This window comes from Carassius carassius, chromosome 30 (assembly GCF_963082965.1).
Source record: "Carassius carassius chromosome 30, fCarCar2.1, whole genome shotgun sequence".
Taxonomy (NCBI): domain Eukaryota; kingdom Metazoa; phylum Chordata; class Actinopteri; order Cypriniformes; family Cyprinidae; genus Carassius; species Carassius carassius.
In genome coordinates, this window is record NC_081784.1 from 18,155,005 (window position 1) to 18,179,587 (window position 24,583).

Genomic DNA, 24,583 nt, shown 5'->3' on the forward strand with positions numbered 1-24,583 from the left:
TGTTTTTATTTATACTCAGAACTATTTATTGACTAGAAATTATAATTTTTGAGGGCAATATTCATAAAAAGTGTTAAAAATCCTCGTTGAGTAACAAACTAGAAGAAAACTAGAACTAGAAACTAGTACTAGAACTGAAAACTAGAAGAAAAAATGGAAGGACTGGACATTTTTTTTACTTTACCGCCCAAATTACACATGAAGCACAAGGAAGTGCTTTACAATACTGTTTTGAAGCTTTCTCCGCGTCTTAGTGTATCATGATTTTAAAACATTGCTATTATGCCACAAATGCTGTCGATGTAACTTGTATTTCAAGAAGAAAGTTTAGTCCATGCTTGCTTTAAATATGCCAAGAACATTCATGAACTGCCTGATTTCTCCATACCTGCTAATATCTTCTTTCTGACGAAGCTGCTCAAGGTTGTTGAATCTTCCAAAGACCTACAGTTTCTATACGGCACGGTTTCCCCTTCCAGAATTCACTGTGCCGTAATTTAACTTGTGTTATACTGTCCTGATTAAAGAGTGCGTAAATTGCACACTGGCGCTTGAAAGCTCAGGAGCACGCTGATGCAATTCAAAGCCTTTATACGGCTAAGTGTAGATAATTGTACTTTAAATTGGGCGGACACTGTACATTTTAATTTTCATAAAGAAATAAGTGGTTATTTGCCTGACTCCCTTATTACCTGTATAATTAACCCTTAACTATAGAGCGCTGCACTGAGTGCTAAAGGATGTAATGGAAGATGGATACGTTCAAAAACACACGCTTCTATCATGCAGTTACACACACCTCCATACGCTCCCCTTTTCTTTTAAATGCCTGCTGTGTGGATCCAGGAAATACAAGTAATTGTTTTTATAGTAAGGGGTTATGTTTTGCTCAATGGCAGACACATTTTATATGCAGTAAATGTTTGTGTTGAGAGTTTTAAGGTCACTTGTGCTTCTTTGATTGCTTTAGCGATGTGCGGCTGTCAGCGAGCAGAAGGATGTAATGTTCACATACATGTTACGAGCGGCTCAGCATCCAGGGCAGGTAAACAAACCCAGTTTGTTCTAGTCTTCATGCTCTGAACTTTCATCAGATGTATGCACATACTTCAGTATTCACAAGATCAAGCGCAGTACACTCCTGCAGTATTTGAGTAAAGACATTTTAATAATAATAATAAAGACAATTATTATTATTATTATTTGTATAAAAAAATGTATATTCAGCATGGATGTATTCAATTGATCAAAAGTGACATTTGTAATATTTCAGAAGATTTCCATTTCAAATAAATGCTGTTCTTTTGAACTTTCAATTCATCAAGGAATCCTTTAAAAAATAGTTTTCACAATAATATTAAGCAGCACGGCTGTTTTCAACAATAATTATACTAAGAGATATTTCTTGAGCAGCATATTAAATGATTTCTGAAGAATCATGTGACACTAAAGACTGCTGGAAATTCAGCTTTGCCATCACAGGAATACATTACTTTTTAAAATATCTAAAAATAGGGAAAAAGGTGTTATAATAATTAGCAATATTACTGATTGACTGTATTATTGATCAAGAGTCTTTTTAAAAACATTACAAATCTTACCGACCCCGAACCTGTGAACAGTAGAGCGTTTATATGCATGTTCATCACTTCATCCTAAGAAAGATTCATCTCGCTTGCCTGTTCGAGTCACCCACTGTTTATTCACATAGCAAAACTAGTCAGTTAATAGTCTGCCAATTAAAAATGCAACAAGCAGAACGCATTGACTGACTCACAGGAGGCACGTTTGCTAATACAAACACGTGTTTTCTAATGAGGGGTGACTTTAGCCAGCGTACCGTGAGAACTTCAACACGTTTCAGTACTTAGAGACCTCTACAGCATCATTATTTCATGAGGCCTGATACGTGCAGAATGAAATGCTGCATGTTTTTCTCCCTCGCTCTCAACAGGTTTAGACAAGGACTTCAGATCAGCCAAGGCTCTGTACGAGCGCATGCAGGCTGAGGGGGTGAAGGCTGATGAGTTGACTCTCAAGAGACTGGAGGAGAACCTGTTCCCTTTGAAGAGCCTCCGGTAATCACCTATTATCTTTACCATTCAATACATACTGAATATTTGTGCTTTTTTTCTTAAATAAGAGGAATCATTTAAACCAAAGTAGATGTTGCGTGGTAGATCGAAATGCTTATTCTGGAAACTTAATGGCCAAATTGTAAGCGCATTTGAATTTTTTGTGATATTCATGATTTCATCTCCAGCAGAATCATCACAAATATTGTGAATAATTTATATATTGTTATATTGTGAATATATTATATATCGTACTGACCTCATACTTTTGAACGGTAATGTAAATGTGTTTACTTGACGTATTATGCAACAAATTGCCCACTTCCAAACACTTTATGAATCACAAGTGCTGTGTACACATTGTGTGGGCAGTTGTGATTTTTGAACAGTGATTGGATGTCGGGCTTCTTTATTTAATAACCATTTTTGATGTTAAGCACTAACTGATTAGTCCAGTTTTGTCACCTGAAATACTCCTAATTTTACAGTACCATAAGAGTCCACCTCACGCTCTTGTGTATTATTGACAATCTGCCAGAACCCCGCTCCGGTGTTTTTCACCAGCCATCTACAAACCCTTCCCCCTCATGCAACACTAAGCTCTCGGCGCACCTTTTAAGTTCTCCCAAACCAATCTCAGGTAGCGCTTCATTCGACTCCGCCTCTTCCTCCTGGTCCCACGGCCGCTGCTGATACCACAGTACAAAGAGTCTCCGGAGAGAGGCGATAAGGAGAGATTTGAGGTGCCGCTCACATCTGGCCTCATTTCTTGTACACAGCAGCTGTTATTTATCAACTTTAATTACACCATTAATAAGGGAATATACATTGTTGGAGAAATGGTAATCTTCTAAAAGCATTCGCCTTCCAAAAATAGAGGTGCCTGTGCTTAATTATGGGAGGGGGAACGAGTAAATATGTTATTTGTGAATTAATATGGTTTGTAAGATGAAAGGTGAGCGTAGGATTTGTTTGGACCGTTTGGTTATTAGTTTGCCCCAGAGGGCAGGAATCACACAACTACACACAGCACCCGCTGTTCTGACAGAAAACAACACAACACAACCTCGAGGTGCAGTTATATTGGAGAAGTTTGTCTAGTTTAGCCTTTTACTGACTAAAAATGCATTCTTTGTTGTCCTGCAGGAGTCATTTCGTTTCTACGCAGACAAACTGAAGAAGCAGCGCTCCGAGTCCATGGAGCCGTCTGACAGCTAATGACCACTTCAGTCATTCATCCTTTTTTTTTTTTTTTTTTTACATTCAACAGATGTGCACAGCTTGTGTGTTATACTGTGATTGTTCTTCTTTTTTTTGCCCTTCATAATGATATCATGATATGGTTAATTTGTACATAGATATTTATGCAAATAAATGTAAACCCAAAACTTTAGACTAGAGGCTCTTTTATCATTTCTGTCTCTCTTTTTTTTTTGTTCCTGAAGTGAGATGTTTCCTCCTAATGCAAGTTTTTACTTCTAAAAATGGAAATATGTTCATATGAGATGCATTATATTACACATGGATGATATGCCCATATAGTAAATTTATGAGTTATGTAGTAATATATACTGTACAATAAACGTCTCGTTGGGACAATCATGGAAGCTGTCATGCATCCTGGTTTTTCGTCGAAACGTACATCATGATTTAGCACAAGTGAATTATCTAGGTTTTAAAACACAAATGCTTTTTTGTTCGACTTATAAAACCTTTCAAAAGATTTTGGCACATACTTTTAGCAGTACAGTCCTCTGCATATTTAAATAAATAAACATTTCGACTACAACAGAGAGAAGCTGTTTAAGGATATTTACCAAAGAAGAGCTGTAATCTCTTGCCAAATTGAACTAAAGTGTGTAAGGAAATGAACAGAACATTGCTGCCATCCAGTGCCAGTCAGATGAACTCTGGAGCACCAGCTTTTCTTTTCTGGTTTTCTTTTTTAAAGACAATTTTTTTTCTTTGCTGAAATGTATTCTAGTCTTATACAAGCATGTCCTTCATTTGAACAAGCATTGTTATTTATACTTTTCACTGTCAGATATTCTAAGACCACCATGTATGACCATCAGAGAGGCAAAGCAATGCTGATGAAAACAAAAACAAAGGAACATAAGAAAAACCGCTGATCACTAGATCTGATCCATATCAAGTCACACATAACATTTCTATAGATCTCAAGTTAGCACAAATCTAACATTCTCACACATTTGTAAAGATTTAATCCACATTCATCATCTCTTTCAGCATGAAATGAAGCTTTTTCATGTGAATGCGTGAGACCTCTGATTAATTAGCCATTATAGGTAAATAACTAGAAGAAGAATAGTGTGGTAATCTAAAATTATTTGATTGTGGATCAGTTATAATAAAATAAAAAATAAAAGTGTCTAAATTTGCAAACCAGTATGAGTTAACTCTGATATAAACTGTTAATAATGAGATCTATATCTTGAGAAAAGCTTATTATTTTGTCGTATTTTTTAACTACTTTTTATCTCATAATTTTACATTTTATCTCTTATTTCGATTTATGATCATTCTCATAATTTTGATATTAAATGTCACAGTTATGACAATGTAATTATTGTGACTTTTGTCATTCTTGTTTTTTAGACTTCATCTTATAATTATGACTTAGTATGCCATTCTTTCAACTTATGTCATAATTATTATTTGTATTTCTTAATTAGGATTTACTAGAGCATTTTTTTCTTACATAGCAGGCATGGACTTACATAAATATTTATATGACTGAAATAAGAAAATAAAAAAGTATCTTGCTCTCATTTTTCCAGAAACAGTTGACACCAAATGTGAGACTGGAATATTTCCAGTATAAATGTATTCCTGTCACACTGACCCGGGGTTATTTATTTAATTGCTCAATACAAGTAATGTTTGAGACATCAGATATATATATATACAGTACAGACCAAAAGTTTGGACACACCTTCTCTTTCAAAGAGTTTTCTTTATTTTCATGACTATGAAAATTGTAGAGTCACACTGAAGGCATCAAGGGCTATTTGACCAAGAAGGAGAGTGATGGGGTGCTGCGCCAGATGACCTGGCCTCCACAGTCACCGGACCTGAACCCAATCGAGATGGTTTAGGGGTGAGCTGGACCGCAGAGTGAAGGCAAAAGGGCCAACAAGTGCTAAGCATCTCTCGGGGAACTCCTTCAAAACTGTTGGAAGACCATTTCAGGTGACTACCTCTTGAAGCTCATCAAGAGAATGCCAAGAGTGTGCAAAGCAGTAATCAAAGCAAAAGGTGGCTACTTTGAAGAACCTAGAATATGACATATTTTCAGTTGTTTCACACTTTTTCGTTGTGTATTTAATTCCATATATGATTCCACATGTGTTAATTCATAGTTTTGATGCCTTCAGTGTGAATCTACAATTTTCATAGTCATGAAAATAAAGAAAACTCTTTGAATGAGAAGGTGTGTCCAAACTTTTGGTCTGTACTGTGTATATAACAAGCATTTGAGTTTCTAAATCTTTAAGAAAGCTTTCAAAGCTTCTGTAGTAGTACACGGTTCAATAATAATATTATGCATAAAAAATGTTAATACATAAATGAAATCTACACTGTGACATGCTACAGTAAATTTGGTGAAACATGAGCCCCAAAACAAGTAATTAAGTCAACTTAAAAGAGTGCAGAAACATAGTACATTATTGCCATCCAGCGGCAGTTAATGATAGTACAGTGTTATCAGAATAATATATTTTTCTGCGGAGAGAGCCATATTTGGACTTGACAACTACAGTTTATAAACCAAGTTCTGTACTGTGGATGAATTTTTTAAATTTTGGTTTCTTGGCAAGAACAAGCTGCAGTGTGGACCAGACTTTACGCTGATTTGTCCTTCTCACCAATCCTGACTGGACTTCTGTTTGATGAATTTGAGTGACAGATAATAGAGCAGGATGAAAACAAAAACAACAGCGAGAAGAACCAGGTAGCAGGAATACAGTGGATACTGGTTCATCTTCATCATCTCCACAACCTGAAAATAAAGTTGAACATTTCATTGAATGTTGTCCATGAACAGAAACCATATACGTGAAAAATATAAACATTTTACATGACAGCGTTCCTCACCTTAATCCCATCGAATTCTACAGTGAGGTTTCCAATAGTGATTGGGATTCTGGTCCCACGAAACTGAACCTGCAGCATTCCCTCAAAACCCCAGCGCATGAAAGATATGTAGGAAAACCAAGACGCCACTGTTGGTGATGAAAATCTGTGTTAATTTAAGGAATACTTGCAGATTTGAATCTAGTATTCATTTGCAATAAAATGCTCAATGATGTTTTTACCCAGCCACATGTTTTCCAGACTTATGACAAAGCCAGCAGTCAGGTAGAAGACTGTGAAGAGTGCGTTGCCCATGAAAGATGAAGTCTGCAATGTTGGCAAGGCTGCGGCCACAAATAGGGCCATGCAGCGACTACAATACACCGTCAGCCACACCAAGAGGAAGTTGAGCAGGAAGCGCTCGGGAGCAATGTTGAGCCCAGCCAACCAGTAGATGGGCACACCGTATACCAGCGTAAAGGCACAGTGCTCTGGCAGCTCACCAAGGACCTGAAAGAGACACTGGAGCTTGAAGTATCACAATGTCAGGAGCTGATAAAGTCCAAACAGGAGCTAATATTCAACTCATGGCCTTTCCCTGTCATGTCACTCACCCCTCACTGAACTCTTGTGAAAATCAAATGTTGCTGTTCAAAAGTTTATATTTAAGGGTCTTACTGCAAACATTAATTTACTAATAAATAGAATAGTTCAAGTCTTTTAAATTAAACAGACTGGTATATTGCTTTAATAAATTGCTTAAATAATTAATATCGTGTACTTACATTTTAGACAAATGCTAGTGATTTTTTTAACACAATAGCAGTGTTTTGTTCTCGAATTAATCAGTATCTTTTAATAAATTAAAGGAATGATTCAATTAATCATAAAGACAGCCGTTTGTCTTATTTTAGTTCCATTATTATTATTTTTTATTAATTTTCTATTCATGTTTTAATATTATATTTATTAATATATGGGATTAACTAATTTTTTATATTTTTAGTTGTCATTTTAACTTTAGTTTTAGTGATTTAGTTATTTTTTTTATTTCATTTCAGTTTTAGCAATTTTTCATTTCAGCTTATTTCAGTTAGTTGTCTAGGAAACATTTCTCATTTCCATTAGAAAGTACTTTTTAAGTTTAAGCTAATCTTAAAAAGTTTTTCATCTGATATTTATATTTTACTTCAGCTTTATCTCACTTACCAAAAACAGTTTCTAATAGTTTTATATTTAGTTAACAAGAACAACCCTGTTTTTTAGTCCCTGAATTAATCAGTGTGTTTGAACAAAATGGTTGAGAGAAAGATTCAAATGAGTCACTCAAAAGGACATTCACTTATCGCCACCTGCTGGCATTATGATGTAACTCGAAGAAAGAGTCACTGAAAAATCCACAGTCTGGTGACAGTCTAATGATACAAACAATGAGCACCAATGAGAATCAAATCCGAGGACCAGACTAGCTGTTATATGTTGCTAATAACATTGCACATTGGTCAATCATGCATCTAATGTAATGCATTTTACAAAACCCAAGTTATAAAAAACTGATCAACACTCTTGACTCTGTAACTACATGTTCATGAAAAAAACAATTTGTTGTGAAGCTCCATATGTTCCAAAGGTCTACACATCGACAACACTGTCATTCCTGAAGCGCTTACATAATGCAGTTCATTACCTTGGCAAAAAAGTACGAGGTGACTGAGTACATGCCATCTTCCAGTTCATGATAAAGCATGGCTCTCTCTGAATGACCTGTGAAAAACAACATATTATTTCACTGGACTCCAAAAGAAGACACCAAAAACATACATCTTCTGTAATTTACTCACACTTTGCAATGACGTCCAGCACCACAGCGAAGGGTGTCAGAGCTCCTATCATGTAGAGCAAAGCCACCGTATCTTGGATGGAAAGACCCTCATCCCCAGCTCCAAAATAAAGGAAACCGATGAGAAGTGACATTAGCAAGGCTTCCAAACCATGAACCACCAACATCACCAGGTCCCGGTAGTCATTAAATACCTGCCGTCTAAAAAAATGACAGGGATGTAATGGAAACAGCATTCAGGAGACACTTTGAGCTACGAAATTTTATAATAAATACGTGTTTTCCACTTTATTTACTTGATTAGGATTGTGAACTGCTGCAGTTTTCCTGGCAGGTGATCCTTCTGTTTGGAAACCGTGATTACAGATTCCTTCTTCGAGATGGGAGGTACACTGCTGGTGTAGAAACTTTATCATCAGCTCTTGTGCTTTTCATTTTCATTGATATGTGAGGTTATAAATGATTTAAGAGAAAGCTTCAGTGTGAAAGAATAAATACCATGATTATTAAAATGTACCTTTGAGGGGCATCCAGTTCCAGAGAACCGCGATCTTCTGATTTCCACATGAAATCCTCTGTGTTCTTCACCTTCTCTACAAACTGGGATGCTAACATCTTTGCTTTCTCTAAACATTGTGCTTCTTTTTCAGGACTGCGCCGATCAATGCTTATCAAGTCCACTGCATGAGAAATTCACAGTTCAGACACAACAGCTGGACAACATGCTCAACAATAGACATCAGATGTCTGTCCTACTCACCGTAGTAGTCAGAGGGGTTGCAGTATCGTGGACATGGGTACCCAAGAGAAGTAAAGTAAGATACCATGTCCTTAGCCTGACCGCAGTACACGGCTGAACCAGAAGACAAGAGCACTACCAGGTCAAAGAGCTGAAAGATATCTGAACGAGGCTGATGGACTGACAATAACACCAGGCGGTTCCCTCGAGCCAAACGGTACAATGTAATGACCAAATTATGGGCTGTGAAGCTGTCCAGACCTGAAGTAGGCTCATCTAGGATGAGAATACCTGAAAACACAAATAAAAGATAAGAAAAGTCATGCTTTTGACCAGCGCTATTTTAGTATGATTGAGATGTTATTAAAGTTTTATTAATATTTTTGTTTTTATTTTTTATTTTAGTTACATTTTTTTGTCATTTCATCATTTTTGTTGTGTTTATTTTACTTTATTTTGGTTATTTTATTTTAGCTCACTTAATGAAAAAGTTTTTTAAGGTTTAATTAAGAAATCTGCACAGAGTGGGGTTTGCCACCTCATAACCATAATTTTGCTCTCATAATCAATTTCTTAGTGAAATAGAGTAGCCTATTCAGAGGTTTGTAGTGTAAAACAGGAAATGAGTGGATTGTAACAAAAGTGAGGTCAGTTTAAAAGAAAGTCAATATATTTACATTATAATTGTATTATTTTAATATGATTTAAATTTTATTTTTTCATATTTTTTATTTAGCTCCGTAGTCTTTTATTATGATCTTCGATCCTATAGACTTTATTATTATTTGACTTTAGAGTCAAATTCATTCTTACCGATTCGTTCGAAAGAGAGTCAGTTGAATCATTTAATAAACCGATTCGTTCAAACACACTGATTCACTTAGGAACGCCATCGCAGTCGCGAGTTGCTTGGAGATGCCACAGACTGTATTGCGGTCGAAAATAGACAAAACAACAGGTATATTATGTCTAAAATGTAAGTTAGGACTACTTCATTTTTACTTTTTGTTCATTTGAAATGTTCTAAAAAATAATAAAATCACACATGCTCATAATTGCTGCCTACATCCAAACACAGACCTGAGAATATGCAGAACAGGAGCACTTGTGATACTGCCTAGTTACGAAGACAAATGTTTTTTATTTACAATAATTTACATGACTCAGGATGTTTTATAGTAAGTAATAGCATCCTGCAGACTTTATCACATCGACTTTAAGCATTAGTCGTCATTTCATACCTATGTTGATGTGTTACAGTATAGGGCTGCACAATTAATCGAATTTCTAATCGCGATTACAATTATGGACGCCACAATTACATAATCGTCCAAAGACCACTTATGTTATGTTGTGCTTAAGATGCATTTCTTTCTTTCTACATGTGATCTTAAGGGGTTTTCCCATTCTTTGTAATTTTAGTTTTAGTATAACAGTATAATACCATTCCTATTTTTACTTTTTATAGGCCTAATTTAAAGAAGTAACCAATCCGATGTAGCATAGGCTATTTGTAATTTGAGGCCTAATACTATAGAAAATCACTAAAAGTTTTTTCAGTTAGAGTGTTTACAGCTTGTTTATTTTCATATCAAAATACGGCATGCAGTTGCATCAAACAATGGTATAAACATTATGCAATGTAAATTGTGATAATCGTAATTAATAATCACGATTACAATTTCAAATGAATAATCGACAATTATGATTTTTGTCATATTCGTGGAGACCTATCCTCACCTGGGTTCCAGAGCAGCTGAACAGCGATGCTGACCCTCCTCCTCTCACCACCGGACACCCCCCTCACGTAGTGGTTTCCGACGCGTGTGTGCGCGCATTGCCTCAGACGCAGCTCCGCGATGACATCGTCCACCTGAGAAGGTCAAACAAACACATTAGTCACACTCGCATTACCTTTCACTAGTTCATTTTGTAAGCATACATGATTTGAGTTGCTCACCCGCTGATCTCTCTGTTTCTGGGTGAAGTGCGCAGGCAGCCGTAGTTTGGCCACAAAAGCCAGCGTCTCTCGTACCGTGAGGTGCGGTAACAGACGGTCATCCTGGCGCACATGAGCGATGCATTTCTTCACCAGGGAACGTGTGGAAGGTTTCCCGTTGATCAGAATCTCTCCTGAATTCATGGTGCCACCCTCATCCCGACATGTTATGATGTCCAGTAAGGAGGTCTTCCCACAGCCTGGAACCAAAACTTATTTTCTCTCTGGCTTTCTTGATGCCTTTATTCACTTGCAGTACTTTGTTCAGATTTCTAAAGTGTGACGTACCTGAGCTGCCGATGACAGCAAGCATCTGGCCACTGTGCACACATAGGTTGAGGTCCTTAATGACCGTTTGTTTGTTGCCGTGCATCTCCCAGGGCATCTTAAGCTCGGACAGCCTCTCGTACCAGGGTATCTGTGCTGCCATGTCCACCTGTGAGCAAATATCAATAGATATCAAATTCAAAGCGTTTTGGCACTTAAAAGGTTTTTGAATATCATTGCATGAGATGTGAGGTATTCAGACTTTTTGAGACCAAGGATCACTTGATTGACAGGGACACTGAGCAGGGAAACCCGTTACTTACTGTATAAAACTTGAAACCTGGCCTATAATTAATAAACTCAACAGATTTGTGAGGGACAGTTTTGTTGGACATTATCTGCTTATCATTACCTTTGGTTGTGTAAATGATTGTATTTGGTGGAAGAATATGTATATGGGTGATTTTGGCGCAGTGAATAAGACACATGCCTTTGGTGTGAGAGACCCGGGTCCGAATCCACTGTGAGACACCAATGTGTCCCTGAGCAAGACACTTAACCCCTAGTTGCTCCAGAGGAGTGCGACCTCTGACATATATAGCAATTGTAAGTCGCTTTGGATAAAAGCGTCAGGTAAATGTAAGAAGGAACTTAATATTGTATATTTGATTAACACATGTGACAATTTTCACTAAAATAATTTTAGATCAAACAATAATTCCCAGACCACCTGTTACCACAAAATATCAAAGTTGCAAATTAGTTTGGAGCTTTTCTTAGAAATATTCACTTGCTTAGCCATCCTTCACCTATTCATAAAACAACTTCTAACAAATTTTTTTTTTTAGTATGACATCCAGAAAATACTAACTCAGAACACACATTTAATATTGCTTTACACGGACTTTAAACAAAGTTTTTTATTTATGACATTACATGTATATTACTCTCTTCTCCACATTTCTAGACCTGATGCATATGTTTTTTGTTTTGCTTCCTGTAAAATTTCTAAATGAATGAATCTTAAAAGTACTTCAGTGGAAGAAAATTGTATTTTGAGGAGTAATTTATTGAAAAAAGGAAAAGGAATACAGTATGAAAAGAATGACCTCATAGTTGAGATTGTGGACTTCCACTTCATTGCGACCTCCACTGTAAGTAAAATACAGACTGCTGTCCTCCTCTGGAGATGAGAAAAGAATGTCTTGACCCTGTGTTTGTTGAGACATAACGTGCAAATGTCACAGATTAAGACCCATATGTTTGACAACATAATTATTTACATGTAAATACAATCTACTGTATGCAGTTACTATTAGCATTTTAGTCAGTACTTTTTGTTAAAGGTTTATCAGCCTGAATTAAGATTATGCTGCTCATAAACTGATTACAGTCGCATTCTATCAAATCTATCAAATGTTAACAGATAAGACAACTGGAGTATTCTTTGTGGTTCAGGGTCCATTTATGCAACAGAGCATTTTTTACAGCGTCACCCAGAATGAACTCAACTATAATCAATAGGAAATAAATAAGCCTATACTCTTGTTATAAATGTGAAAATGAAGACAACAGTAATATAATGGAAACAAAATAAACATGCTTTGAATATAGTTTATATTTTTGTGTCAGTTGTTTGTGTAGTCTGAGATCTTGGTGAACTCACCCTGTTCTGTTTGTCACTTGTAGAGCCAAAGCTGTCTTCTGAATGGAAACCACTCTGGTCTGACATGGTGGATGTTGAAGAAAGGGGTCTGTGCCCCTCTGGTCAGGTGTCCCGTTTAGAGAAGTACCTGCTCCTCTTGTTGTCCTGGAAAAAACTGAGGAGAGGTGGCAGAGAGAAGCCACTCTATATAGCAAATGGAGCAAAGTTCCACTGATAAGAGTCAGTGTTTATGGTTCCAGCCTCATCGGTGCAATATGAGCCGTAGTGTTTAGACAGCTGAAGACGAGGATCTATCACACTGAGAATATTACAATTAGTTTGACCATCGATGAGAGACAATGAGTCAGTCACATTCATATTCATTACAGGAAGTTTTCCAAAATAATAGGTTAAATGGAACTTTTAAGCAGGTGTCAGAGACGGGAACGTCCCAACCAAAGCCGGATTACGTCGGTTCGTCATGCAGCCTGAGCGTCAAAAATGTGTCCTATACTGTGAGGTGAGAATACAACATTGACATGACATGAAAGCAGTGAAATGGGTGATTGTCTTAATTCACAGTCTGTGACAGTTATGAAAATTTAGCACATGGTTATTGGTAAACCGTTAAGTTTTTAATTAACTGACACTCTCTTCAAACACATTTAATTATTATTATTTTTTTTTTTTTTTACAGTACACTCAGTCTAGCTGCTAATAGACAACTGCACCTGATACATTTATATGACCAAACAGCTGTTGTACTTTAGCACAAACGTCAATATTATGTTTAGTTTTCTAATGCACATACTTTCAATATACAACTTGACATGCAGTTAATTTTAGTTTAAAAACAGTATTTTTGGACCCCTCCAGTAAAACCTGAAACCTGGAAAAGAACACAATTTTGAAAATTTAAATTGATTAATCTGAACACGATGTCAAAATATAAAATAAAAAATGTTTTTATTTGCTGAATTGTTTATATATAAAATAGCAGCATCTGATGCTGCCGTCAAAAAGCACACGTACTCTGAGCAAATCAAAGGCCAGATTTATCAAAGTTATCAGCATATTATAATCCTTAAATATGCAATTGACATGAAACGATCAGTGAATAAATGTTTAAATTCCATAAGCAATCTGACATTTTCTCATCAGCTGACTTTATCTTTGGCAATCATTGTTGGGTTATTAATCTTTTTTTATTAATCTTTGTTTTTTCATTGAAATTTCAAACAAACTACTGGCAAACTGAAAACCACTTCTTGTGGCCATTTCATGTTTGCTTGTGTGTGTTACAGTGAACATGTAGGACCCTGGTGGGACCTTTCATCTTTCAGAAAAAAATGGACAAGACAAATACTGAATCAAGTGTCATTTCATGTGGACAGTGGGCAGATAATGGGAATTCTGGGGAATTCAGGTAAGTGACTCAAAAGGCAGAATAACTATTATTATATGAGTTATAACACATTTAATATCGGAGCCCACAGCATGCCATAGTGACACAGTCTAAATATTTAGCTACAGTATGAGTTCATTTGTGTATTTCACAATGATATTGGAATAGTGAATGGGGAGATTTTTTTCTGTTTATTTTTGAGAGCTTGACCATCTACAAAAGAAGCAGTAACAATATAAAAAAAAAATCATATTCTCACAGATCTTTCCATTGTTGTTCACTGTACATGCATTATTAAGACTGTAAGAAATGTATACGCAGCATAAGAATAAACAAAGCAATGTGCTATGTAAAGCAACTTACATTATGTAATCCTGAAAATATAATTTCTTTAAATGTCAATGTATATCAAAAGGGTAACCTAATGATCAATAAATCTTTCTCAAGGTTCAGGAGGGACCACCTCATTATTTTCGAACAGAGAGTAAATTTTACTTGAGTAAAAGTAAAAAATTATTGAAGAATTAAGCACATTAAATCTGATCTGATTTAGCAATAATTCCAGCCAGCACTAATCAATAAGAGTGCCAACATTTAATGTATTCATCTTCTTATTATATTATATTACCAAAACGTATTATACTATAATTAAAACATTAAACTTCAGTATACTAAAATAACAGTCTAAGTTACTGATAATTTAAGCGTGCAAACAAGTGAAAAAAATACAAATAAAATAAAAATGATTATAAAGTATTTTCTCACAGATCTTCCCACTATTGTATTGTTATGACACTGAAATGAATAAGCAGTGAGCAATAAAATAAGCCGTGGTTATTATAGTTAACTAAGACTAAAATTAAAACAATTTAAAAAAAGTAAAAAAAATAATAATAATTTTTACTTTTACCATTGACATAGAATATATATATATATATATATATATATATATATATATATATAAACCTTTTATTTTAACTGTTTGCCAATGCAACATTTCTCCTTTTAATTTGATTTAACTTGATTTACTAAAATAACTAAAACTAAAACTGAAATAAAAATGAATAAAAACTATATAGACATAACAGAAACTACAAACAATGACAAAAACACAGTGAAATTAGCAAAACTTTAACTACGGTAAAATTAAAATATAAAGATGAAAACTGATTCAACATATAAATAAAAACTACATTATTGTCTCAGTGACTATAACACTAATGAATAAGGGAATTATGTAAAGCGGATTACATTACGTAAGGCTGGAAATATCATTTCTTTAAATATTAGTGTCATATTATATGATATCTTATCAGGTTAATAAGCTTGCTGATGTCTTTCTCAAGGTTCAGAAAAGACCACTCTGTTTTTGGATGACGTTCTCTTCAGTTTTACTGTAGTAAAAGTACAAAAGTACTTACTGTTGTTCACTACACATGCATTATTAAGACACTGAAATTAATAAGCAGTAAGCATCAGAATGAACAAAGCAATGTATTATGTAAAGCAAATTACATTACGTAAGAAATGAAAATATAATTTCTTTAAATGTCAATGTCATACGATATATCTAAAGGTTAAAAAGATTACTGACTACAGATAATGGGAGTTCTGGGGAAGTGAGATAAGTGACTCACAACTCGTGAGCCAGAATAGCTATGTGACTATGAGTTTTAACACATTTTAATATCGGAGCCCACAGCATGCCATAGTGATACAGTCTAAATATTTAGCTACAGTATGAGTTCCTTTTTGTATTTCACAACAATATTGTAATAGTGCATGACGAAATTTTAAGGAATGTTTATTTACTTAGAGTTTGAGAGCATGACTAACAAAACAAGCAGAACATTTTTTTATAAATCATGTTCTCACAGATGACTATTATTCTTTGTCACATGCATTATTAAAGCACTGAATAAGCAGTATTCAAATGAACAAGCAATGAACTATATAAAGCAACTTATATTGCAGTTAAAAAAATAAAGTTACAAATATAATTTCTTTAAATGTAAGTGTCATATGATAATATATCAAAAGGTTAATAAGCTTGATGATGTCTTTATCGAGGTTCTGGAAAAACCACTCTGTTAGATGCTATAGCAGGACGAATCGGGAATTCTGGAAAACTCCTAGGAGAGGTTTTTGTGAATGGAAGAAAGCTGAAAACAGAGCAGTTTCAAGACTGTTTCTCTTATGTGCTCCAGGTGAGTTATTGTTTGTTTTTTGTTTTTTACTATGAACATAAGAATATAAATATAAAAATATTAAATTATGTGACAACTACAGATTAGTGCAGCTTTTTAATTTGTACTGATCTACAAATAAGCAAACATTCTATTATATTACAAAAACCTATTATACCTACTAGCAAAAGATTAAACTTCAATATACTAAAATATCATTTTATATTCTGATAATTCAAGTGTTCAAAGAAGTGAAAAGATTAACCATATATAGTATTTAAAAAATGAAGATAAAACAATTTGTGCAAATGTGTGGTCACAAATAGTATTAAAATACAATGTTTTCAAACGTAAACTCTGTCCCCTTTAGAAATTAATTTCCTGGTATAAGTCATCCATCCCAGCCTTGATTTTAAGTGATTTTAACAGAAAATATCACAATGGACAAAATTAAACAGTAGAATGTATAATACATTTACATCCACAGTGCACTCTAAATGTGCAGGTCAATCTAAATCTCACAGGCAACATGTGACGGTAAAAATTGTAGAAAGTATATATAGATGAAAAGCAATTGTGTAGGTAACTAAAGGTCAAGTCTGCCACAACCAAACTTAAACAAATACAGTAAAGTTTGCAAAAGAAAGGTTTGTAGAGTTAACTCTGAAATTAGCCATTACACATGAGCTCATTACATTATTCTTCTGAGCTATTCATGTGTATCTTCTGGAAAATTAAATAAGTATGGAGAGACGGCCATTATTGCAGGTCATTTTTACAGATTAAATTTAGATGCAAAGAAGCTATAAATCTAGTCCAGTAATTAAAAATGGTCTTTAACTCTATGTGAACTTTTTTTTTTTTTCACAATAGTAGAGGTTATTGTAGCATTGCTTCTAGTCCAATTTCAGCAGCGTGAACTTCACAACAATTACAGATACAAACAGACACGCCGCACAAACCCCACAACCTTCTGACTCATCTTAAAAAAGGAATAGATAAACATAATACCTAAACTGCAGATACAGATAAGAATTTAAACTAAGGAGCAAAGTTTACAAATTGTGTAATGTTGTAAGTGTCGATAATGTGCACCATCATGCATTTACGGCTAAATTAAAGCACAGGTCCTCTACCCATTGATACATGCACACTTATATCGATTTTTTACTCTCTCAGAGTGACAGTCTCTTGAGCTATCTGACTGTGGAGGAGACTCTGACATACACTGCTCAGCTTGCTTTGAGAAAACACTCTTCTGAGGCCATACGCAAGAAGGTGAGCTCGTTCCCTTCACAGATAGTTGCCACATCACCACAGATATGGAAATATGGACATCAAAACCGATTAAAATGAAATGCATACAGAAATCTCAAATACCTACAGATACCTTAACTTTCCTGAAGTTATGATGGAGACATGATTCATATTTTAATAAGCTGATCCCTGTTTGATCCATGTTAGGTAGCTGCAGTCATGGTAGAGCTGAGTTTGGGACACGTGGCTCACAGCGTGATTGGAGGCCGCATTTTCCCTGGCATTTCTGGTGGAGAGAGAAGGAGGGTCTCCATTGCCAGCCAGCTGCTTCAGGACCCAAGTGAGCTGCCCTCTGACCTGCCCGAGACTCTTTAATAATAGCCCATAATAGTATAACGTTTCTTTATGTTTATGGTACAAACACAGTGTAGTGTGTGTTCATTTCCTTGCTTGCATGTAATAGAGACTAAATGTTATTTAAAAGCAGAGTGACCAGCACAGCGACCCAAAGCCCTTCAAAGGATTATTTAGGAATGGACAAATGAGTGAAAGGGACTGAAGTAGAATATTAAAAGTGGCTGACAGGGTTATCACATTTTTAATATTAAGCCGAGGTCTATGAGGGTCCCTTTGGATCGTTTATCTGGGTCTCGTGGGACCGTGGACTATGGATTAGTCGAGCCCACTCCAAACTGAACACAAACCAGCAATTATAAGTGGCTTTCATCTGCCTTCTCCAATCAAGCAGTAAATGAATTCATCAGCCAATTAATTTGGCTCTAACTTTAGACAAAGGAAAATTCAATTAATTGCTTTAATAACTTGAATTAAGAAGACACTCAAAGTTGTCTCTCATAGGACAGAAAGTGGACTTTGTTAAAAGTTTCTCATTTGGTTTCTTTCTTCTACTGTTTTTCCATTTTCCGGTTTGTCATGGCAGAGGTGATTCTCCTGGATGAGCCGACCACAGGACTGGACAGCATGACGGCTAATCAGATCGTGGTGCTGCTGGCTGAACTGGCCAGAAGAGATCGAATCGTCATAGTGACCATCCACCAGCCCCGTTCAGAACTTTTCAGGGTGAGCAGACACAGTGGAAGCCTCTGGAACTCATTCTGTTGAAGCACTTAACTGTAAAGATTGCCATTGCAGTAGCTAATGCTCAGGGCTGGTAACCTGAAGGACTATTGTGCTAGAATAATCTTAAATCACTGGGGTATATTTTTAGCAATAGCCAAAAAAACATTGTAGGGTCAAAATTATCGATTTAACTTTTATGCCAAAAATCATTAGGATATTGAGTAAAGATCATGTTCCATTAAAATATATTTTTTTAATTTCCTACCATAAATATATATAAAAATATAATTTTTGATTAGTAATATGCATTGCTAAGAACTTCATTTGTACAACTTTAAAAGATTTTCAAATAGTTTTATCTCAGCCACATATTGTCCTATCCTAAAAAATCAGCTTTCAGATGATGTATAAATCGCAATATCAAAAAAAATTGATGCTTAAGATTGGTTTTGTGGTCCAGGGTTACATATTTTACTTATTCTTGAGTCTCTTCTCGAGAAATGGACCAAAAATGTTGATGATGATAAAAATGTTGGTTCATATAAAATTACATGTGTGTGTATATATATATATATATATATATATAATAATAATAAAAAATGTACTTGTCAAAATTAATGAAAAAAAAAACAGACAAAAACACAAGAACAATATAAAAGCAAAAAATTAAGTCAAATAATAATAATTCAATACGATCTGAATAATGTGGGTTCACATGTTTTTCACATGCTTTTTAAAACATAAATAGTCTAGAAAAATAACAACAAGCAACTAGAAAAAAATAAAAGCAAAAAATAAATTAATAAAATCAGCAACAATAGTAATTAGTAATTCAATACAATTATTTAAGAGGCTTTAAAAATACTTTACTCATATATATATATATATATAAACAGTACAGACCAAAAGTTTGGACACACCTTCTCATTGACTATGAAAATTGTAGATTCACAATGAAGGCATCAAAACTATGAATTAACACATGTTGAATTACATATGGAATTATATACATAACAAAAAAGTGTGAAACAACTGAAAATATGTCATATACTAGGTTCTTCAAAGTAGCCACCTTTTGCTTTGATTACTGCTTCGCACACTCTTGGCATTCTCTTGATGAGCTTCAAGAGGTAGTCACCTGAAATGGTCTTCCAACAGTCTTGAAGGAGTTCCCCGAGAGATGCTTAGCACTTGTTGGCCCTTTTGCCTTCTGTCTGCGGTCCAGCTCACCCCAAACCATCTGGATTGGGTTCAGGTCCGGTGACTGTGGAGGCCAGGTCATCTGGCGCAGCACCCCATCACTCTCCTTCTTGGTCAAATAGCCCTTGATGCCTTCAGTGTGACTCTACAATTTTCATAGTCATGAAAATAAAGAAAACTCTTTGAATGAGAAGGTGTGTCCAAACTTTTGGTCTGTACTGTATATATATATATAATGAGGATTTTAAACAAGAAGCTAAATATTTTATAATAATAATAATAATAATAATAATAAAGCATGTCTATATGGTTTTTGTCTGTATTTTAAAAAAATAAAGAAAACGATAAAACGGTAACAAGAACAATTATTTTTATTAACTACTTCAAACAGATCAATAAATACTACACATACAACAAATATATTGCTAATGGTTAGTTAATGTTAGTTAACACAATAACTAGCATTAACTTATGGGACCTTTTTGTAATGTATTACCCTAACAATAATACAATAATACAATGATGTAAGAGACTTTAAAAAAAATATTTTAGTCAAAAACTAACTTGTAAAACACCTTCACCATTGTGCATATGAAAACAGTGATATTCAATTAGCATATTTTACATTAAGTGTAGTGAATTATTCATGAAATATAGCATGAATTGTGATAGCCCACATGATACAAAGTCAGATGACTGAAAGCTATATAAATATCTGCAGATCTTTAACAGAATAGCAATCATGAGCCGAGGGGAACTGGTGTTCTGTGGGGAGCCTGAAGAGATGGTGGATTTCTTTAGCAGTTCTGGATATGAGTGTCCTGAGTACTGCAACCCCTTTGATTTTTATGGTACGACTTTTGAAGTTGTCTGAACACCCATCTTAATGCTTGTATATATATATATCATAAAATGTCCTTTTTTATTTGATAGTTGATCTGACCTCTGTGGACACACGCTGCAGCGAGAGGGAAGCCGTCACCTACAGCCGCATGCATGACATCACGTCAGCCTACCAGAACTCAGAGATCTATAAAAGCATGTTTGGAAGGATCGAGCAAAGCTGCCAGAGAGCAGACAAACCCATAATCCCATTCAAAAGCAAGGAGTCTCCCAACTGCATGTCCAAACTGAATGTCCTCCTCAGGTAAAACTGTAGCTATGACCCTGACTGTCACAATCACCAGCTCTCCACTCCATTGCCACTCCATCCTGGACTCCATTTCCCACAATTCTTTGCCTGGTCTCATCTGCTGTTTGCCCTTCTGCCTTGTCTGTTGTCATGACACTGACTTTGAATCCTTAAACCTTATTTCCAGAAGTTTTAATGAAATGACACTGTAAAGAGTGAAAATATGCCTTAAAAGAGCTTTTTCTACCTGACCTGACCTTTAAAATGTGTTTGGTCTGTGGTTTATTTAGTCATTTAAATAAAATGTATTTAGAGGTTACCGCATGAAGCACTTTTGATGCATTTCTTTCTCTCTTACACACACACAGACGGACAGTGCGAAATATGTCTCGTGACAGGATGGGCATTCTCATGCGCCTCTCTCAGAATCTCATTTACGGCCTCTTCATTGCATTTTTTGTCATGAAACTGGATAAGGATGTGACTAAAGGTGCCGTGCAGGACCGAATTGGCATCATCTACCAATCTATGGGTGCTTCACCTTATACTGGCATGCTGAATGCTGTGGCTTTATGTGAGTATCTCATCCACAGTTAACATAACTCAAAAATATCTCTGGAGCCAGAGGACATATTCATTGTTGAGTATTTTCCTTCTTTTAAATGAAATATGACTAATTGCAGGCATGTGCTTTTGGACACAGGTATTGGAACAGATAAAGGAGAAAAAATACTTATGCAAACATATTTGTAAAATAATACAATGAAATGAAGTTATAAATTATATGAATAAAAAGCTAATTCAGAATATTAGTAAATTCTATAATTTACTATATTTTACTATATAAGTCAGATACGTATTTAAGTCAGTGCTTTAGAGGAATAATTCCAGTCAGTTATATATCAGTTCCTGGCTGATAAGAGATCACATCTAACAAATTGCTCCAGCATGCCCATGATTATTGCTTAACCTTGAACTTAGAGGACTTGTGATAACACATAATTGTTAACACAAGGCATGTCTGCTACTGTATTTTCACTTTCATGCAGTTTAAATTATATAGATTATACAGTATATATAATTTTTTTTAAACAGTTCCTGCTTTAAGAGCCATCGCTGACCAGGAGAGTAAAGATGGCTTGTACCAAAAGTGGCAGATGTTTCTGGCTTACATCATCCATATCCTGCCCTTCAGTATTATCAGTGTGTTCATCTTCACCTCTTTCTTGTACTGGTGAGTGTGGGTGTGTTCGTGTGAGCTACTTGGGGTCATCAGAGCTCGGGTCAGGGTAACTACAGTTCAGATCTAAAGGGGAATGTCCTCAGAGACTTGTCCTCCTCATGCTGTTTCTCTGTGTGTGGTTTGGTGTTTCAGGACTGTTGGCATGAACCCAGATCCTATGCGCTTTGTGTGTTTTTCTGCCGTGGTCATGGTTCCTCACATCGTAGGTGAACTTTTAACACTGGTCTTGTTGGGGGTTGTTCAGGACCCCAATATGGTCAACAGCGGGGTCGCTCTACTCAATATAGCTGGAATCATGGTGGGATCTGGATTTCTAAGGTGAAGAAATGACTTTGATTTATTCAACATTGCCATAATGTGCATTGAAGGCATTATGTTCTGTATTATAGATTTTATAATATTTCCATCCGTTACATAACATAGTATGTCTATTTTTAAATCAATGCACAATGTCATATTAAAGGGATGGTTCACCCTAAAATTTAAAATAGCTGAAAATGTACTCACTCTCAGGTCACCCAAGATGTAGATGAGTTTGTCTCATCATCAGAATAGATTTGGAGAAGTGTAACATTACATCACTTACTCACCATTGGATCCTCTGCAGTAAATGGGTGCCGTCATAATGTTCAAACAGCTGATAAAAACTTCACAATAATCTACAATTGGGCTTTAATCCATCGGTTAATGTCTTGGGAAGCAAAAAGCTGCGGGTTTATAATAAACAAAACCATAACGAAGTTTTTCACGTAAAACTGTTGCTTCTGGCCAAAATATTTCTCCAGTTGAAATCTCATATGAATCAGGAGAGAACTATGCACATATCAAGTCAAGCACAAACAGTCCAAAACAGTTCTAAACAAATATGTTTTGATAATGGGTGATGGATTTTTTCTTTTCACTTGGAGGAAATGTTTTAGAATTTGGACTCTTGTGGTGTTTTGGCCAGAAGTGACGGTTTGAAGTTAAAAATGTCTTGATGGATTTGTTTATTACAAACATGCCGCTTTTCACTTCACAAGACCTTAATTGATGGACTGGAGTCATGTGGATTATGATTTGTATGTTTTTATCAACTCTCATTCTGACGGCACCCATTCACTGCAGAGGATCCATTTGTGAGCAAGTCATGTACTGCTAAAAGTCACCAAATATTTTCTGATGAAGAAACAAATTTAGATTTTTTTTGTTTGTTTTTTTGACGATAAACTTCATAAATTTTCTCCTTTTAGGAGTTTTAAACAAATGCCTGTGGTGTTCCAGTGGCTGAGTTATCTAACCTTCCAGAAGTACGGCTGTGAGCTCCTGATTGTCACGGAGTTCTATGGCCTGAACTTCACCTGCAGTAAGAACAATTATCTTCTTCCTCAATCTATTGCATACTTCTAATGGAACCCATGACATGTTTTGCAGCACAGTTTCTGTATTAATGTCTTTCTTGTTAAAATAAGAACTTGACGAGAGATATATTAATGTTGCCAGTAGTTTCTAGTTTTCATCTTTACCCACAGCATGTCTGATATCATCAATATTATTGGACTGTTTTACCAGATGAAGTGTGCACATTTCAAAGGCATTTATTGGCTATTAGTCAAAACTAATAGACAAGGACTTTACTTTTGATTTTATGTTATATAATGCATAAGCTATCCTCACAGATGTCCTCTGACTAACCATTCCTCTCACTCAGCACCTATAGCAGGTTTGCCAGGATCATGTCTGGTGGACAGTGGGGATATGATCATAGATCAGGGTTATCCTGGAGCTCTCTCGCGTTACACACAAGACTTCCTCCTGCTCTACGCCTTTCTGCCTGCACTCGTGATACTAGGCATCATCAGCTTCAAGATACGTGACCACCTCATCAGACGCTAAGCTTCTGAGTGTGTGCATGTGTTGGTGTGCCTGAGAATGTTATGTTATGTTCTTTATTTTGTATATAAAAATCTCTAAATCATAGTAAACTATATCCAGAAAACATGAACATGAAAGCTGAATCCATCAACCTTTTCCATCGTTGTTGATCAAATTTCTCCAAAATGTAATGTACCATTACTGTTTGTGGTATACATCATAATTTCTAATGTGACTGTAAATACTCTATTATATACAATAAATGTTTAATAAAACATGTACCTGTTGTTTTTAGAATGAAATGCCATTTACAGCATTTAAAGAAAAAGGCCACTTCATACCAATGATTGTTCTGCGTATTTTCATCCACATGTGAATGTTTCATATGAATGCTTGTATTAATGTTTACATCGTGATTTCATTTAACAGTTCTGTCACTGCAGCATGACAGACTACATTTTCATGTGAGGAAAGCTAAAGTTATTATTTTTGGTTATTTGTATAAGTTTGTATAAGTTTTGTTCTTATGAAAATATACCCTGGTTTTACTAAAAATAAACCCA

At 35.4% G+C, this 24,583-nt stretch overlaps 2 protein-coding genes and 1 pseudogene across 3 annotated transcripts; 2 read left to right on the forward strand and 1 right to left on the reverse strand.

Annotated features, from left to right (window-relative positions):
* The window catches only part of LOC132110333 (leucine-rich PPR motif-containing protein, mitochondrial-like), a 72,371-nt pseudogene extending 69,078 nt beyond the window's left edge, over positions 1-3,293 (forward strand).
* A 2,532-nt stretch (positions 3,294-5,825) lies between these two features.
* abcg8 (ATP-binding cassette, sub-family G (WHITE), member 8) lies at positions 5,826-12,824 on the reverse strand. Of its 2 annotated transcripts, none has more exons than XM_059517738.1 (13): positions 12,685-12,824; positions 12,128-12,229; positions 11,040-11,187; positions 10,713-10,951; positions 10,493-10,625; positions 8,774-9,043; positions 8,531-8,693; positions 8,310-8,405; positions 8,015-8,214; positions 7,861-7,937; positions 6,416-6,683; positions 6,195-6,322; positions 5,826-6,099 (listed from the first exon to the last, which is right to left on the reverse strand). In XM_059517738.1, exons 1-13 carry the CDS (start codon positions 12,748-12,750, stop codon positions 5,962-5,964), a joined length of 2,028 nt encoding a protein of 675 aa, XP_059373721.1. In that variant the 5' UTR covers positions 12,751-12,824; the 3' UTR covers positions 5,826-5,961. The 2 variants fall into 2 exon arrangements, with proteins under 2 accessions (XP_059373721.1, XP_059373720.1); XM_059517737.1 differs by having other exon boundaries at positions 8,310-8,408.
* A 198-nt stretch (positions 12,825-13,022) lies between these two features.
* Positions 13,023-24,299, forward strand: abcg5 (ATP-binding cassette, sub-family G (WHITE), member 5). Its single transcript, XM_059517739.1, has 13 exons — positions 13,023-13,183; positions 13,968-14,089; positions 16,139-16,275; positions 17,434-17,532; positions 17,719-17,851; positions 18,452-18,591; positions 20,513-20,642; positions 20,725-20,938; positions 21,292-21,497; positions 22,019-22,157; positions 22,299-22,484; positions 23,399-23,511; positions 23,857-24,299. The coding sequence occupies exons 1-13, from the start codon at positions 13,023-13,025 to the stop codon at positions 24,039-24,041; spliced, it is 1,965 nt and encodes a 654-aa protein (XP_059373722.1). The 3' UTR covers positions 24,042-24,299.
* Positions 24,300-24,583: the final 284 nt, after the last annotated feature.

Bases quoted from the DNA above. Each gene is read 5' to 3' on its own strand.
- abcg8 (XM_059517737.1), bottom strand. From the start codon at position 12,750: ATGTCAGACCAGAGTGGTTTCCATTCAGAAGACAGCTTTGGCTCTACA. The intron at 12,230-12,684 runs GTGAGTTCACCA...CAACAAACACAG, and splicing joins CAAGTGACAAACAGAACAGG to GGTCAAGACATTCTTTTCTC. The intron at 8,409-8,530 runs GTACATTTTAAT...TTTCTACACCAG, and splicing joins GAACTGGATGCCCCTCAAAG to CAGTGTACCTCCCATCTCGA.
- abcg5 (XM_059517739.1), top strand. From the start codon at position 13,023: ATGAGTCAGTCACATTCATATTCATTACAGGAAGTTTTCCAAAATAAT. The intron at 17,533-17,718 runs GTGAGCTCGTTC...GATCCATGTTAG, and splicing joins CTGAGGCCATACGCAAGAAG to GTAGCTGCAGTCATGGTAGA. The intron at 21,498-22,018 runs GTGAGTATCTCA...TTTTTTAAACAG, and splicing joins GCTGAATGCTGTGGCTTTAT to TTCCTGCTTTAAGAGCCATC.